General features: G+C 43.3%; 2 protein-coding genes across 2 annotated transcripts in view; both read right to left on the reverse strand.

Annotated features, from left to right (window-relative positions):
- The window catches only part of alad (aminolevulinate dehydratase), a 31,000-nt gene extending 29,518 nt beyond the window's left edge, over nt 1–1,482 (reverse strand). The window contains exon 1 of the mRNA XM_079581268.1: nt 1,057–1,482. Coding sequence (XP_079437394.1) covers nt 1,057–1,402 — 346 coding nt within the window. The 5' untranslated portion in view covers nt 1,403–1,482. The remainder of the gene's footprint in view (nt 1–1,056) is intronic.
- A 7,945-nt stretch (nt 1,483–9,427) lies between these two features.
- Nucleotides 9,428–9,886, reverse strand: tmem203 (transmembrane protein 203). Its single transcript, XM_079581046.1, has one exon. It carries the CDS (start codon nt 9,878–9,880, stop codon nt 9,464–9,466), a length of 417 nt encoding a protein of 138 aa, XP_079437172.1. The 5' UTR covers nt 9,881–9,886; the 3' UTR covers nt 9,428–9,463.
- Nucleotides 9,887–17,473: the final 7,587 nt, after the last annotated feature.

Below are 17,473 nucleotides of genomic sequence, written 5' to 3' on the forward strand. Positions count from 1 at the left end.
ACTATGTGAAAAATGATCTGTATATATGAGCTAATGCCTTGATGTTTTTTGTAACAAATGGTTTTTTTTGTATTGTATTGCCTTTTTTTGATTAAGATACATTGTCATTTGACTTTGCAATAAAAAAAAAAACATCAGGGAGGCGGGACTTGAGCTCCATTAGCCAATCAAAAGGCAGAATCAGCCACACGACACCGCCGGATCAAATTGCTCATACGGAAATGGATACTGCGGTTCAAGATGTAATGTAAAAGAGAGCCTTGTTCGCCCCCGTAGCCTTTGTTCAAGTCTCAGCGAGAGTTTGTATTCTTTCTGTTAATATAAAAAAATAAAAAAAAAAATACAAATAAATAAAAAATAAAAAATAAAAAAAAATATGTATTGTAAAAGAAGTAAATAAAAATTAAAAAAAATATATATTAATAATTATCATGCGATGGAAGTGGACAGGAGAGCTATGGAGTCAAAAAAAAAAAAAAATTGTCTTTTATCTGCTGGATTTTTTTGATTTTTTCTGCTTGATTTTTGTCTTTTTGCTGGATTTTTGTCACTTTTTTGGTCACTATTTAGCTTGTTTTGTTGCGTTTACATCCTCATTTTCTTCTCGTTTTTTGCCTCTGATTTGTTCATGTTAATGTAAAAGAAGTAAATAAAAAAAATAAAAATAAAAATAATAATTATCATGCGATGGAAGTGGACAGGAGAGCTATGGAGTCAAAAAAAAAAAAAAAAAAAAAAACGGCAATTTTTTTTTAAAATTTTTTTTGACTCCATAGCTCTCCTGTCCACTTGCATCGCATGATAATTATTAATATTTTTTATTTTATTTACATTACATCTTTTTTTTATTTTTTTTATTTTTTATTTTTTTTATTTATTTATGTATTTTTTTTATTTAAAAAAAAAAAAAATAACGGCAATTTTTTTTTTTTTTTTTCAATACAAAAAAAAAAATCCTTCTTTCTTGGGTAAGTATTGTTTTCCATGTACGTATTTTTGCATTTTATTCTCGTTTTTTTACAGATTTTTTTATTTTATTTTTCCCCGCAGCCTTACCGTACTGCTCAGCCTGCGCCGCGGGCACGCTCTGGCCCCCCCTGGCGGCCGTGCCCAGCTCCTGCTCGGACCGCTGCAGCGTGTACCGCTCGTACTCGGCTCTGTGCTTGAGCCGCAGATGCTTGACCAGGTTGGTGGTGGTGCCGCAGCTCTTCACGGTGCCCAGGCACACGTCGCACGTCGCCTGCTCCTTGTTGTCGGACTCCGGGGTGAAGTAGTGCCACACCGCGCTCCGCTTGCGCTTGCCCTTTGTTTTGATCTGCGCCGCGGAGATCGGCGCCAGAAGTTCGGACATGCTCGGGCTCGGCAGCGGCCCCACGGCGGCGCAGATCGCGTCCGTGGCCATGGGGGTTCAGAAAGTGGAAGAAATCGCGAAAAGATCCGAGTATTTTTTTTTTTTCTTCTTCCGCGGAGGAAAGGATCGAGCCGCTGCACAGGCTCTGCAACGCGGAAGTATCGATTCCACGTGGGTCGATACCACTGGCTGGGGGGCGGGGCGAGGCTTTGAGAGTAGAATTCCACTGCAATATTGATGTTTTCGCCAACAAACGGAGCCCAGGGTGCACAGGAGTGAGTGTTTGCTTTTGAGGAGCATTCACGTGTTGAATAAAACACAACACAGAAATCTGAATGAGAATAAAGAGAGCGGACAAAGACAGGGACAGAGCCGGGGGAAGATGTTTTAGTTAGGGGGTGATGAGGGATAAAATTTACCACCAAAATACTTTTTCTGTGCATGAATCCTGTTTGTTAACCTCTTAACTCCCGCCTGAACTTTTTCGTCCATTTTTTCTCACTTTTTTGTCAAATTTTTGTCATTTTTTGTACATTTTTTGTCACTTTTTCGTCAAATTATTCGCATTTTTTTGTCAAATTATTATCACATTTTTTGTCGATTTTTTCAATTTTTTGGCAAATTTTTCTCACTTTTTTGTCAATTTTGTGTCATTTTTTGTACATTTTTTGTCACTTTTTCGTCAAATTATTCACATTTTTTTGTCAAATTCTTATCACTTTTTTGGCCATTTTTCCTCAATTTTTCGTCAAATTTTTCTTACCTTTTTGTCAAATTTTTGTCCATTTTTGTAAATTTTTTGTCACTTTTTCGTCCAATTATTCGCATATTTTTTGTCAATTTTTTGTCATTTTTTGTTCATTTTTTGTACATTTTTCGTCAAATTATTCGCATTTTTTTGTCAAATTCTGATCACTTTTTTGGCCATTTTTCGTCAATTTTTGTTCAATTTTTTGTCACTTTTTCGTCAAATTATTCGCATTTTTTTGTCAAATTATTATCACTTTTTTTGTCTATTTTTTCCTCAATTTTTTGTCAAATTTTTCTCACTTTTTTGTTAATTTTTTGTCATTTTTAAAAAAAAAATTGTCACTTTTTCGTCAAATTATTCAATTTTTTTTGTAAAATTCTTATCACTTTTTCGTCCATTTTTTCCTCAATTTTTCGTCAAATTATTCGAATTTTTTTGTCATTTTTTGTACAGTTTTTGTCACTTTTTCATCAAATTATTCAATTTTTTTTGTCAAATTCTTATCACTTTTTCTTCCATTTTCCCCTCAATTTTTAGTCAAATTTTTCTCACTTTTCTGTCAATTTTTTTGTCATTTTTTGTAAATTTTTTGTCACTTTTTCGTCAAATGATTCCATTTTTTTTTGTCAAATTCTTATCACTTTTTCGTCCATTTTTTTTATTTATTTTTAGTCACATTTTTCTAACCCTTTTGTCATTTTTTGTAAATTTTTTGTCACTTTTTCATCAAATTTTTCTTACCTTTTTGTCAATTTTTTGGCACTTTTTCATCAAATTATTCACATTTTTTTGTCAAATTCTTATCACTTTTTCGTCTATTTTTTCCCAATTTTTAGTCAAATTTTTCTTACCTTTTTGTCAAAATTTTGTAAATTTTTGTCACTTTTTCGTCAAATTATGGGCGCACCCTCCGAGATCGGGTGAGGAGCTCAGTTACCCGGGAGGAGCTCGGAGTAGAGTCGCTGCTCCTTCACGTCGAAAGGAGCAGCTGAGGTGGCTCGGGCATCTGTTCCGGATACCTCCTGGTCGCCTCCCGCGGGAGGTGTTCCAGGCATGTCCTAGTGGGACAAGGCCTCGTGGAAGGCCCAGGACACGGTGGTGGGACTATGTCTCCGAGCTGGCCTGGTGTCGCCTCGGGGTCCCCCCAGAACAGCTGGAGGAGGTGTGGCCTCGGGGTCAGAACAGCTGGAGGAGGTGTGTGTGGACCGGGAAGTTTGGGCATCTCTGCTGAGACTGCTGCCCCCGCGACCCGGCCCCGGATAAAGCGGAAGAAAATGGATGGATGGATATTCGCATTTTTTTGTCAAATTCTTATCACTTTTTCGCCCATTTTTTCCTCATTTTTAATCACTTTTTCATCAATGTTTTCTCACATTTTCATCCTTGTTTTCGTCTCTGTTTTGTTGTCTCTGTTCACACCTTTTTTCCAGAAGCTTTTGGACTGGGGGTAAAGCTGGAGAATGTGCTTGGTTCAGGTGGGAGTTAAGGGGTTAATATTGCCTGCAGCGCCCTCAGCACCCTGGGTTCCCACGGCCTTGGCCATGGAGCAGTGGGGGGCAAAAAGGATAGAGCCACATCTCGATTTTGCTGATATTTTGACACTTTTTTCCAAGAAACCTTTCGATTTGATTAAAGTCGAACTGTAGAAAATGTGCTCGGTTTTAGCCATTTTCTGGCAAAATATAAACTCATCACATACACAAGTCTAAATCGGGTCCATATGGATATTTTTCCACAGCAGATTGTTCAGTAGAAGCAAAAGAACAGCAGTCATAGCTAGCGCTAGCTAGTGTTAGCATTAGCACGAAGTGGAGTGAATGAATAGTGCAATGTAAAGCGTCTGAGTGTCCAGAAAAGCGCTATATAAAACCATCCATCCATCCATCCATTTTCTTCCGCTTTATCCGGGGCCGGGTCGCGGGGGCAGCAGTCTCAGCAGAGATGCCCAAACTTCCCGATCCACACACACCTCCTCCAGCTGTTCTGGGGGGACCCCGAGGCGACACCAGGCCAGCTCGGAGACATAGTCCCACCACCGTGTCCTGGGTCTTCCACGAGGCCTTGTCCCACTAGGACATGCCTGGAACACCTCCCGCGGGAGGCGACCAGGAGGCATCCGAAACAGATGCCCGAGCCACCTCAGCTGGCTCCTTTCGACGTGAAGGAGCAGCGACTCTACTCCGAGTTCCTCCCGGGTAACTGAGCTCCTCACCCGATCTCGGAGGGTGCGCCCAGCCACCCTGCGAAGGAAACTCATTTCGGCCGCTTGTATTCGCGATCTTGTCCTTTCGGTCATGACCCAAATCTCATGACCATAGGTGAGGGTGGGAACGTAGATCGATCGGTAAATCGAGAGCTTTGCCCTCCGACTCAGCTCCCTCTTCACCACGACAGACCGATACAGCGACCGCATCACTGCTGACGCCGCACCGATCCGTCTGTCCATCTCACGCTCCATCCGTCCCCCACTCGTGAACAAGACCCCGAGATACTTGAACTCCTCCACTTGAGGTAAGGACTCCCCACCGACCTGAAGAGGGGAAGCCACCTTTTTCCGGTGGAGAACCATGGCCTCGGATTTGGAGGTGCTGATTCTCATCCCGGCCGCTACACACTCGGCTGCAAACCGCCCCAGTGCGTGCTGAAGGTCCTGGTTCGTTGAAGCCATCAGAACAACATCGTCCGCAAACAGCAGAGATGAGACTCTGAGGCTCCCAAACCGGACACCCTCCGGCCCCTGGCTGCGCCTAGAAATTCTGTCCATAAAAGTAATGAACAGAACCGGTGACAAAGGGCAGCCCTGGCGGAGACCAACACGCACCGGGAACAGGTCTGACTTACTGCCGGCAATGCGAACCAAGCTCCTGCTGCGGTCATACAGGGAGCGGACAGCCCTTAGCAGAGGGCCCCGGACCCCATACTCCCGGAGCACCCCCCACAGGGCACCACGAGGGACGCGGTCGAACGCTTTCTCCAGATCCACAAAACACATGTGGACTGGTTGGGCGAACTCCCACGAACCCTCGAGTACCCGATGAAGGGTATAGAGTTGGTCCAGTGAGCCACGACCAGGACGAAAACCGCATTGTTCCTCCTGGATCCGAGGTTCAACTATCGGCCGGATCCTCCTCTCCAGCACCCTGGAGTAGACCTTACCGGGGAGGCTAAGGAGGGTGATTCCTCTGTAATTGGAACACACCCTCCGATCCCCCTTCTTCAAGAGAGGGACCACCACCCCGGTCTGCCAATCCAGGGGCACTGTCCCCGACCGCCACGCGATGTTGCAGAGACGTGTCAGCCAAGACAGTCCTACAACATCCAGAGACTTAAGGTACTCAGGGCGAATCTCATCTACCCCCGGAGCCTTGCCACCAAGGAGCTTTCTCACCACCTTGGTGACTTCAGCCCCGGTGATGGGCGAGCCCACCTCCAAGTCCCCAGCCTCTGCTTCCTCATTGGAAGACGTGACGACGGGATTGAGGAGGTCCTCGAAGTCCTCCTTCCACCGCCCGACGACATCCCCAGTCGAGGTCAGCAGCCCCCCACCCGCACTGTAAACAGTGCTGGTGAAGCACTGCTTCCCCCTCCTGAGGCGCCGGATGGTTTGCCAGAATCTCTTCGAGGCCGACCGATAGTCTTCCTCCATGGCCTCCCCGAACTCCTCCCAGACCCGAGTTTTAGCCTCCGCGACCGCCCGAGCCGCAGCACGCTTGGCCTGCCGGTACCTCTCAGCTGCCTCAGGAGTCCCACAAGCCAACAAGGCCAGGTAGGACTCCTTCTTCAGCTTGACGGCATCCCTTACTTCCGGGCGCCACCACCGGGTTCGGGGATTGCCGCCGCGACAGGCACCAGAGACCTTACGGCCACAACTACGAGCAGCCGCATCGACAATGGAGGAGGAGAACAGAGTCCACTCTGACTCCATGTCCCCCGCCTCCCCCGGAATCTGGGTGAAGCTCTTCCGGAGGTGGGAGTTGAAGACCCCACTGACAGAGGGATCCGCCAGACGTTCCCAGCAGACCCTCACAACACGCTTGGGCCTGCCAGGTCTGACCGGCTTCCTCCCCTGCCAGCGGATCCAGCTCACCACCAGGTGGTGATCGGTTGACAGCTCAGCCCCTCTCTTCACCCGAGTGTCCGAGACACGCGGCCGGAGATCAGATGACACAACTACAAAGTCGATCATCGACCTCCTGCCTAGGGTGTCCTGGTGCCACGTGCACTTATGGACACCCTTGTGCTCGAACATGGTGTTCGTTATGGACAAACTGTGACTAGCACAGAAGTCCAATAACAGAACACCACTCGGGTTCAGATCGGGGAGGCCGTTCTTCCCAATCACCCCCTCCCAGGTCTCACTGTCGTTACCCACATGGGCGTTGAAGTCCCCCAGCAGAACAATGGAGTCCCCAGTCGGAGCACTATCTAGTACCCCTCCCAGGGACTCCAAGAAGGCCGGGTACTCTACACCGATGTTGGGCCCGTAGGCCGAGACAACGGTGAGAGACCTGTCCCCGACCCGGAGGCGTAGGGACGCGACCCTCTCGTCCACCGGGGTGAACTCCAACACGTGGCGGCTGAGCTGGGGGGATATGAGCAAACCCACCCCAGCCCGCCGCCTCTCCCCGCGGGCAACTCCAGAAAAATGGAGAGTCCAGCCTCTCTCCAGGAGTTGGGATCCGGAACCCAAGCTGTGCGTGGAGGTGAGCCCGACTATATCTAGTCGGTATCTCTCAACCTCCCGCACAAGCTCAGGCTCCTTCCCCCCCAGCGAGGTGACGTTCCATGTCCCGAACGCCAAAAGCTGTGCATGTGGACCAGGTTGTCGAGGCACCTGCCTCTGACTGCCACCCAGTCCTCTCCGCACCCGACCCCTACGGATCCCTCTGCGGGTGGTGGGTCCACAGGAGGGCGGGCCCACGTCGTCCCTTCGGGCTGGGCCCGGCCGGGCCCCGTGGGCAGAGACCCGGCCACCAGACGCTCGCGTTCGGGCCCCAACCCCAGGTCTGGCTCCAGGGTGGGGCCCCGGCTGCGCCATGCCGGGCGACGTCACGGTCCTTGAATATTGTACGTCCATAGAGATCTTCTGAACTGCTCTTCGTCTGACCCGTCACCTCGGACCTGTTTGCCATGGGAGACCCTACCAGGGGCATAAAGCCCCAGACAACATAGCTCCTCGGATCATTCGGGCACTCAAACAACCCCACCACGTTAAGGTAGCAGTTCATGGGGTATATAAAACCAATGCATTATTATTATTATTATTATAGAATTCCCGGTTATTTATGTATTTATGGGCTGGTGAACCACTGTACTCCTCTTGTCTTTGTATCTGTGTTGGGTAGAAATATATATCAATAATTCAGCATTTGTTAACGTAGTTTATTTTGAAAAATTAAGAGAAAGTTTAGATTTTTCTCCCAATTGTTTTCCCCCTTAACTGTTTTCAAACATGACCATATATGGGCGATTCCAGAGACGCCTGTATAGGCCAGGATGAGGTGTGTGTGTGAATGCCTGGTGGTCAGATGTACAGTCTGTCTCCCCCAGGGGAAACTGAGCACCACCGAGTGTGAGGTCAACGTAAAATTGTAAAGCGCTTTGTGATTATGTCTGTGAAAGGCGCTATAGAAATAAAACTCTTCTTCAAAGCAAGTACAGGAAGGAGGTGGAGGAGCGGAGACTGAAGGTAGCTCTCCGGTTTCCCCCGAACTCCAAAAACTCGCTGGTCAGGACTAACTCGACACCTGAACACAATTGAACAAAGATAAACAAAGCACTTACTTATAAACGAGCTGTTTCGGCGATAGATCAGTCAAATATCCCTCTTCATTTTTTGTACTTTGAGTTTTATTTACAGACATATGTACACAGCAGAACCGATAAAACATAAATAACCATTTCTTTCGACATGTACACGATGGAGAAAAGTTCACTTCAGAATTTACAAACATCACGGAAACACATGCAACGGATACGCCGGTGTACGAAAAAGAAAAATCTGTACAAATAAACAAAGTAAATCGCGTGTATGATCCGACGAGGTCCTTCGCACTCGATAATACTGTAAATTTAAGACGAGAACGTAATTCGATGATTTGATTTGTCGACCGAGATGCACGACGTGAATAAATACCATTGGCTGATTCCGGTCACGTTTACAGAGAGATTATGGCTTTGATCTTTTCCATTCGATCAATAGTTTTCCCCCTGAACTGTTTTTAAAGCAGGGACGCCGTCTGTATCTGTGACATCACATGAACGAAACCTCATGAAGTTGTTTAACCTCTTACCACCCGCCTAAACCAAATGCATTCTGTCCTCTTTTGGCTGTGGAGCACCTCATTTGAAAACTAAGACCCACAAAACTGAGCTTTTTCCTCGCGTTGTTGCTGTGTTGTGTCACCTTTTGTATGTTTTTTTGGTGTTTTTTTTTTTACATTTTTGTTGAATTTTTGTCACAATTTTATTGAATTTTTGTTGAATTTTTGTTGAATTTTTGTCACAATTTTGTTGAATTTTTGTTGAATTTTTGTCACAATTTTGTTGAATTTTTGTTGAATTTTTGTTGAATTTTTGTCACATTTTTGTTGAATTTGTCACAATTTTATTGAATTTTTGTTGAATTTTTGTCACAATTTTATTGAATTTTTGTTGAATTTTTGTCACAATTTTGTTGATTTTTTGTTGAATTTTTGTCACAATTTTATTGAATTTTTGTTGAATTTTTGTCACAATTTTGTCACAATTTTATTGAATTTTTGTCACGTTTTTGTTGAATTTTTGTCACAATTTTATTGAATTTTTGTCACAATTTTATTGAATTTTTGTCACAATTTTATTGAATTTTTGTCACAATTTTATTGAATTTTTGTCACTTTTTTGTTGAATTTTTGTCACAATTTTGTTGAATTTTTGTCACAATTTTGTTGAATTTTTGTCACAATTTTGTTGAATTTTTGTCACAATTTTGTTGAATTTTTGTCACAATTTTATTGAATTTTTGTCACAATTTTGTTGAATTTTTGTTGAATTTTTGTCACAATTTTATTGAATTTTTGTCACAATTTTATTGAATTTTTGTCACAATTTTGTTGAATTTTTGTCACATTTTTGTTGTGTTTACATGCTTGCTTTCTTCTTATTTTCGGTGTTTTTTCCCAAGAAGCTTTCTGATTAGTGTAAAGCCAAACTGGAGAAAACGTGCTCCGCTCGGGTGGGAGTTAAGAGGTTAAACTGAATATTGATTTTACAGCATAACACAAATGTAATGTCAATCCCTATAACAAAAACAAACAAATCTCTGTGTAAACGCGCCGCGTGCTCCGTCTTCCCTCGCTGATTCCCTAAAGTGTCCGTCCTTAGTTGACCCGACAGGCCCGGATCATCAGCAGCTGCAGCAGGATGAACAGCGGCGACACGATGAGGCCGAACCACAGGTCCCGCGCCTGCTCCTGCTCCGCCAGCTTCTGACACAGCAGCACCTCGCACACCAGCTTCAGGCTCAGCACGGTGAGCACCCACAGGAGGCGGAGCACGGCCAGCCGCTTCTCGTTCTCCTGGTACAGCCGGATGGACACGATGGCGGTGAAGTACGTGCTCAGGCCGTCGGCGGCGAACAGGGGCGCGAACGCCAGCCACCAGCTCAGGGACGGGGTGAACATGTCGGCGCGCAGGGCCACGAGCATGCTGAACGCCAGCAGGGCCAGCAGGTGCAGGAAGAGTTCGAAGGTGGCGAAGCCCAGCCACTGCACCAGCTCGCGCAGAGAGAACAACATGGCGGAGGGGAGGGGACGCCGCGGAGTGACTGACGAGGAGGAGGTGAAGGCGTTTGTCCGGGTTTTGAAGAGGCTACATCTTCACATTACGCCGTCAGAAGCTACAACGGAAGACGGGTCAGTCCGCCTGGATGTAAACTCTGGCAGGTGAAGAAGAACAAAAGAAGTTACATTTGTACAAAGAAGGTGAACACTTCTTTCTTGCTGCTATGGGACTCGCTAAAACGGCACAATATGTTACTTGAGTGCATTTTCTCCAGTTTGGCTTTTTTAAATCGCATTTTTGCCACATTTTCTTTAATTCTTTCCAGTTTTTGTCTCTATTTTGTCATTTTTTGCAAGAAGCTTTAAAGGGAAAGCCAAACTGGAGTTAATGTGCTCGATTTAGGTGAGGGTCAAGGAGGTTAAAGGGGGGTATTATGCAAAATCGACTTTTTCAAGCTTTACATCATGTTATTATGTCATTCCCTGATTAAAAACGTGCCTGAAGTGTTGCCTTGGCACATTCACGTATTTTTGAGTAATCTGTAAAAACTCTGATGGCGGCCATTTTAGGGATAGGTTTGCCTGAGTCCTCCTAGGAACGCCCCCACCTCCCGGAGACGCCTCCGAGCTTTCGTCACCAGCCGAGTAACCAACTACAGAGCCCCCTCCCCACTGATGCCACAGACAGCGTGTGGAGGGGGCGTGTCTAAAGGCTCAGAGGTTCTTAAAGAGACAGAGGCCTATTTCAAGACATTCACTACAGCCATTTTGAGAGAGACATTTTATACAAGGCAGTTATTCTAATTTACTGCATTTACAGACCAGCAGAAGGTTTGTCATCATTGTAGTGTGATATAGACTGGTGCTATGGGACTGAAAAAAGCAGAATACCCCCTCTTTAAAGGGATTATATGAGGTTTAAAAATGTTAAAATTATGTATTACTACATGTTCCAGCCATGTCCTAATGTGTAAAATGAGCTATTCGCCGCAACTGCTTCTAAAATCATGAATTTAGAGTTAGGGTGTTACGTCATATTACATTATGTTATATTGAATTACAGATCATTGTACTAAATGTGGCAGGTACAATCAAGTATCAAGGGTAGTGTAAAATAAAGTGCTAGCAAATATTTGACATAATTGAAGGTTAGCCAATGTCGGTGGTTCCATCCTCCGCGCTGCCAACAATTTGCAGCAGGTCTCTCCCCGTTCTACGCCCTTTCTCTAACATCTAACAGTGGAATAGTTAAGGCTCAGGGACTGACTTCTACAGATTCTGATGTGGTGGTCGGGGCTCACAGTGAGTAGCAGTAGTAGTAGTAGTAATTTGACAATCATACAGTTCATAGAAGCTCAAAGGGAGCATATGTTACAAGTGCCTCCCCCTTGTTCATGTAAATTCCATTTGCATTTCATGTTACAGTTAAGATTTTTACATTTACATCAGATAAACAATCCTTCCTGAGTATCTGTGTCAGTTTCAAAACACAACTATACACCCGTACATGTTTGTGAGTTAACTTTTATCCTAATAACATTTTTGTCGCATTTTTGTCAGTTTTTTTAATCAGTTTTTTGTCACTTTTTTGTCGCATTTTTGGCACATTTTTATCACTTTTTGGTCACTTTTTTGCCACATTTTTGTAATTATATAGGCCTGTGTAACACCTCATTTGAAAGCTAAGACCCACAAAACTGATCTTTTTCCTCGCGTTGTTGCTGTGTTGAGTCACCTTTTGTATGTTTTTATGGGTTTTTTTGGTCACATTTTTGTTTTTGTCACATTTTTGTTGAATTTTTGTCACATTTTGGTTTAATTTTGTCACATTTTTGTTGAATTTTTGTCACATTTTTGATGATTTTTTGTCACATTTTGTTGAATTTTTGTCATTTTTTTGTTGAATTTTTGTCACTTTTTTGTTGAATTTTTGTCACATTTTTGTTGAATTTTTGTCACATTTTTGTTGAATTTTTGTCACTTTTTAGTTGAATTTTTGTCACATTTTTGTTGAATTTTTGTCACATTTTTGTTGATTTTTTGTCACATTTTTTGTTGAATTTTTGTCATTTTTTGGTTTAATTTTTGTCACATTTTTGTCTTTTTTTGTCACTTTTACTTTACTTTTTGTCACATTTTTGTTGAATTTTTGTCACATTTTTGCTGCATTTACATCCTTGTTTTCTCCTCATTTTTTGTGACTGTTTTAGTGCTTTTTCCCCAGGTAGCTTTTTGATTAGGGTAAAGCCAAACTGTAGAAAATGTGCTCCGTTCAGGTGGGAGTTAAGAGGCTATATACTTGTCTTATATCATTATGTTTAATATTTTAATGCGCAAAACGAGCTGTATCTTTGCCACAGCATCGCCTCCACCGGGGCCCAACACAGTACAACCCAATCTCGCTTTGCTTTTTGTCCTTTTTGGCCGTGATCACGAGGTTAAAACACCTTGTAGCTCCAGGTTCACAACATCAGCAGGTTGAGAAGGCACTGATGTTCACTTTGCGTCTGAAACAGGCTCCTGTGTGTTTACTGGTGCTGTTGTTTCAGAGCTAGCATCACAGCTAACAGAAACCCCGGGGTAAAAGACGGCCGTTAAGGACACGTTAACGTCTCTTTCGTTGTTATGATTTATTAAACTTACCTCACAAAGAGTCGACTGTTTTCCCCTCCATCCGAAACGCCGTGAAAGTGTGAAGTGTGTGGAGCATCGATGCTAACAGCCATTAGCCGATGAGCTGGACCACAAGAATCTACGGAAGCCGAGGGGGGGACAAAATACTGCGGTATTTTTTGGGACGCGCGCTCGTATGGTGTTTGAGAGGTGAGTAGAGTAGCCAATTAATACTCAGGTAAGAGTAACGTTACTTCAACACAATTTAAATGAAGTAGGAATTGATGGTATTAGTTAAATTATGAAATTAAACTAATAGAGTTCGGGAATGTCATGTCATATCGCTAAGCATTAGGGGATTAGCAGCAATTGTAAACTAATGGAGATTTTAAAAGTTAAAATACTGGAGTTATTGTTCACATTATAACACTTGGACACCACAGTGAGTTAGACGTATTTACCAGCAGTAACTCTGCAGCTAACAGAGTTGTTCCACGGCTTTTTTCTCCACTTTTTATACTGTTTTTATCCAATGTTAGTCTATGGAAAATGTATGCTAACAGCTGCAAAGATGGCGGATCTCCATGGTAACTGTGGATTTTCCCGAACTCTATTAAACCTTTTTGTCTCTTAACCCGAACGCATTTTCTCCAGTTCAGCTTCACCCAAATCTAAAATCTTCTCGACTGGAGCTTACATCCTATTATAGCCAGAGTAACTCCTCATCACGGATATTTTTTTCTCACGTTGTTGACACTTTTTCATCACATTTTGGGTCGCTTTATAGTCAATTTATTGTTGCGTTTGCATCTCATTTTTGACGCTTTTTTTTGGGTCTCGTTTTTATCACAGTTTTGACACTTTTCGAGAAGCTTTGAGAGTTGGGTAAAGCCAAATTGGAGATTGTGTGCTCGGTCCAGGCGCGGGTTAAGAGGTTAACTCTTGTGTTGCCTCATTTTGACCCGCTGTCATGTTCCGGGCATTTGGATGCAAGGTGACACAAGGGGGCGCCCTTCCAACCTTCTCAGTGTAAATGTGAGTTGACTTTCTTCAGAGTGAGACTTTAGGTCAGACGCCATGAGTGACAGTAACATGACGCTAAATACAGTGAGCTCTTTTTTTGCAGTAAAAAGTCTGAGGCCTCATTGCTGAAGAAGGAAGTCATGGAGCTTCTGCTTTAGACAGAACCTCAGACTTCTGCTGTAAGTGGACAATTCTGAAACTAAAGTATGTAGTAAAAACATAATATATGGACAATTATTATTACAACTACAAAAAGAAAAATATTTGAAAATCATGTATCTAATCAAAAAATGTGTTTTTTTTATTTACTCTCATTCAACAACAACAAAAAACAGGTCATTTGTATCTGCTGTAGGTCATGTTTGTCCCAGTTCCTCTGAGTCGTGGTGCAGCAGGACTGATGTGGACAGATGTTACAGAAGAAGCTCATGAGGTTAATTTCTTCAACAGTTTCTATAGTAACTATTTTCTCCAAAGTAAAAGTAGATCTACCACAGTCCTGTCCACATCTGTCATGGTCCACCATGACCCACCACGAAACATGACTTTACAGCAGATACAAATGGGTAGGGTTTGTTTCTTTGTTTGTTTGTTTAGAATGAGAGTAAATAAAACAACAATTTTTTTGATATTTTTCTTTTTGGAATTGTAATAACAATTTTCCATATATGTTTTTACTATATATTTGAGTATCAGAATATGATATGACTCTTACATGCAGCAGAAGTCTGAAGTTCTGTCTAAAGCAGAAGCTCCATGACTTCCTTCCGTATTATTACGCCTTATTATACGGCTCTTCACAACGTAAGTAGAACGCTCCGTTGATTTGAATGGGATTTCCCAACGTTCTACCGGTCATTATTTTCTGATAAAGGACCTCTGAGAAAAATAATGACCGCTGCCAATGGCAACGGAGTTCGTGCTTTCATATCACTCCGCGCGTACGTAGTAGCGACACTATCTCTGTCCCCGTCACTGAGAGAGAAGTTGGGGGAATCGCTCGTGAAGTTAGCGTGAGTCTGACTTTCAACTTACCCAGAGATTCACCACCATTTCTCCACTCCAACTGCGCCTTCAACTAAGTAGCTACGCTAGCTACTAGCCTTGCTGCTTCTAGCCTAGCAAAACGTTGCCTAGCAACGCGCAAACTTTTGGGAACTATTTGTCGCGGAAGTCATTAAATAAACCTTTTGACCTTCATAAAAGTGTACAAAGTTTATGTTCTGTGTTCAGTTGGCAAATGGCCGTATAATAAGCGCGATAATGTATAGAACGCTGGTCATTATCGGGAAAATAAGCACCTTCAGGGTGAAACAAGACCCCTCCGCTTCGCGTCGGGGTCCGGTTCGCCCTGTCGGTGCTTATTTTCCCGATAATGACCAGCGTTCTATACATTATCCCTTACTTACAATATAGTTCCCCCTTTTATCCGCTTAGAAAATCCACATTGTTTAATTTTGTGTAATTATACTTTGTAGTGAAACACTTCACGTAACCATATTTAAATAGGGAAAACGTGGAAGAGCTTGGTAGCTTCTATCTTGACCTGTTTTGGAGCTATAGAGGAGAGAGGGAGAGGCTAAATGCTAACGCCGTCTGCGCTGTGTTTACGTGACTGAAGGCACGGGTGAAGTTCAGACAGGTCCTAAAGAACTCGTCAAAGCTAAGGTAAGAACATATCTCAGTATGTAAAAACGGTGGCCTGTTCCTTTAAACTTACAACCTGAATGTGTAGCATATAAGGGACCTTAGACTGAGGATAGGCTGCACCAAGTTCAGCTGAATGGTTTTTGAACTGTAGACACAGGATTTGTTAATTTTGACTTTTAAGGCTGAAATGACTTATCGAATAATCAACAACTAATCGATTATTTAAATGATTGTCAACTATTTTAGTGATTGAATAATTGTTGTCTAGAATCAATTGTCAGAGTTTATTACTCAGAAAGTTCAAGAATGGCATAAAATATATGTTTGACAAAAAACCTTTTGTGTCTAAAAGCAGAATATGAAAGGTTTTATTAAAAATATTTACACTTGTGTCCTGTGACACGAGCGGGTGGCGGTGGGTGAATGCCAAAGAATTCCAGGGAGGCAGTCTTGGTGGTCCGGTAGCCGTTTTTCTTTATTTTCTTGTGCAAAAAATCAATAAAGTGCGCAGTGCAAACATAAAGTGCATCAGAGTTTTCCCATGCGTTGTCAGCATAGCATTCTCCAGAGTGAGAGAATCCAGCGTCTTAAATACCCTCCCACTAAAACGGGATAAAACCATAAAAGCTGCCAGGGTGTTTAAAATGACATTAGCATCTAAAAACACATTAAAATCCTCTGATAAAACCCATAACCAAAACATAAAGACAAGAAACCCCTCACTATAAACAACTCCCAAACAAAACCACCTAAATAAACCAAACTATTCCTAAACCCATTAAAACTTGTACAACTATCCCCCAAGCTCGTTCCTCTCTTGGTCCAGCCCGGAACGTATTTCAGCGGCGTCTGGTCCCCTGGGGAATCTTTTGCCCAGACGCCGCCAACCTGGACACAAGAGAAGTGGTGAGTAGTTGTACACACAAACCTACACATTCACACACACCAACACCCCCCAACATTCACCGCATGCACGCAACACCTAAAACATCAACCAATTCTAAAAACATAACACATACAATTGCACAAATCCAATTTTAATTGTCGTGTTGCCTCCGCAGGACCGGCCGCCATCACCGGAGGTGACGTACCCCGACCGGACCTACGGGGCAACAATAAATCTTTTAATAAATAATTTTAAAAACGACAATCGTGTGCAATTATAATATGTGCAAATTAGCGTGTTTCAAGTGCAGTGTGCATAAAAGTGCTGGGAATATTTAAAGTGCTGTGCGTGTAAAGTGCAAGTGTGCAGTGACGAACAGCCTGTTCGTTACATGTCCCCACATATCAGGGAAATATCAAATCAAATATTGATGTTACTAACAACAATTGTAATGTTGATTTATTCACAATTTCAAAAACATTGTAAACAGAAAAAAAACATTGTTTTTGATAAAACGTATGAAGCACAAACATTTGTTTTTGTTTCTTTAACAATCTCACTAGTCCTCTCACTTTTTGACAGGTTCTAGGGCAAGAACCAGTTTGGAAATAAACAAAGGTGCGCTCACTTACTTCCACAATCCCCGCCAGCACCAGGTCCAAATTAAGTTTTCATCAGTGCTTGTGCAGCATGCCACTTGTAAGCACAGTGACTGAACTCCTCATGTCTGTTGGCCGTGGTAGGCATGTGCAATGTTTCTGTGGGCAGCTTGAAAACAGCGCTGTGTCTGCAGTCCTGTGTAAACTAATACAAGACAAGGGGCACAATGAATGGCTAGTCTCGGCAACCAGACTCCGCTTCTTTACAGAAGAGGGTCTGGCTGTTCCATTGCGCGCTTTCAAAGGAAGTGACGCAGCGATATGGAGCCTACCGACCAATCAGAGCAGCTCCCTGAACGGGCGTCACGTTGTTGCGCCTTTGTTTTGTAGTTTTTCAACACAAGCAACCACTTCACGTAATGCTCCGGTATGCTTATATTCTTACGTTTTTCTGACATAAACGACAGAAGTCATTTCCTGAACTCCGTGTGGCAGGAACCCCATTGTTTATGTCCGAATGACGACTTTCTTGTCGCTGTTTCTGTCGTTACATCCGCTATGTTCTCATTGGCTTCGGTCGTCCCACATTAGTCCCGCCTCAAGCAGTAGCTTTTCTACGACAGGGTCGCCAGACTAGTCTCCTGTTTATTAATTAATAAACATCGGAGATTAGTCTTGATGCCAGACTAATGAATGGCAGCACCTACAGGAACTTCCGGAATAAGGTGAATAGAAAAATACATAGAGCAGGCTAACAGACTCTGAAATGTTGCCCAGACTAGCCAACTTGCGAACTGTCTGCATACGTTAGGATCAGACGCTGCTTCTCCTTTTTTT

This window comes from Gobius niger, assembly GCF_951799975.1.
Source record: "Gobius niger genome assembly, chromosome: 22".
NCBI classification, from domain to species: domain Eukaryota; kingdom Metazoa; phylum Chordata; class Actinopteri; order Gobiiformes; family Gobiidae; genus Gobius; species Gobius niger.

What these genes read in the sequence shown, in the direction of transcription:
- tmem203 (XM_079581046.1), bottom strand. Translation starts at nt 9,880, where the DNA reads ATGTTGTTCTCTCTGCGCGAGCTGGTGCAGTGGCTGGGCTTCGCCACC.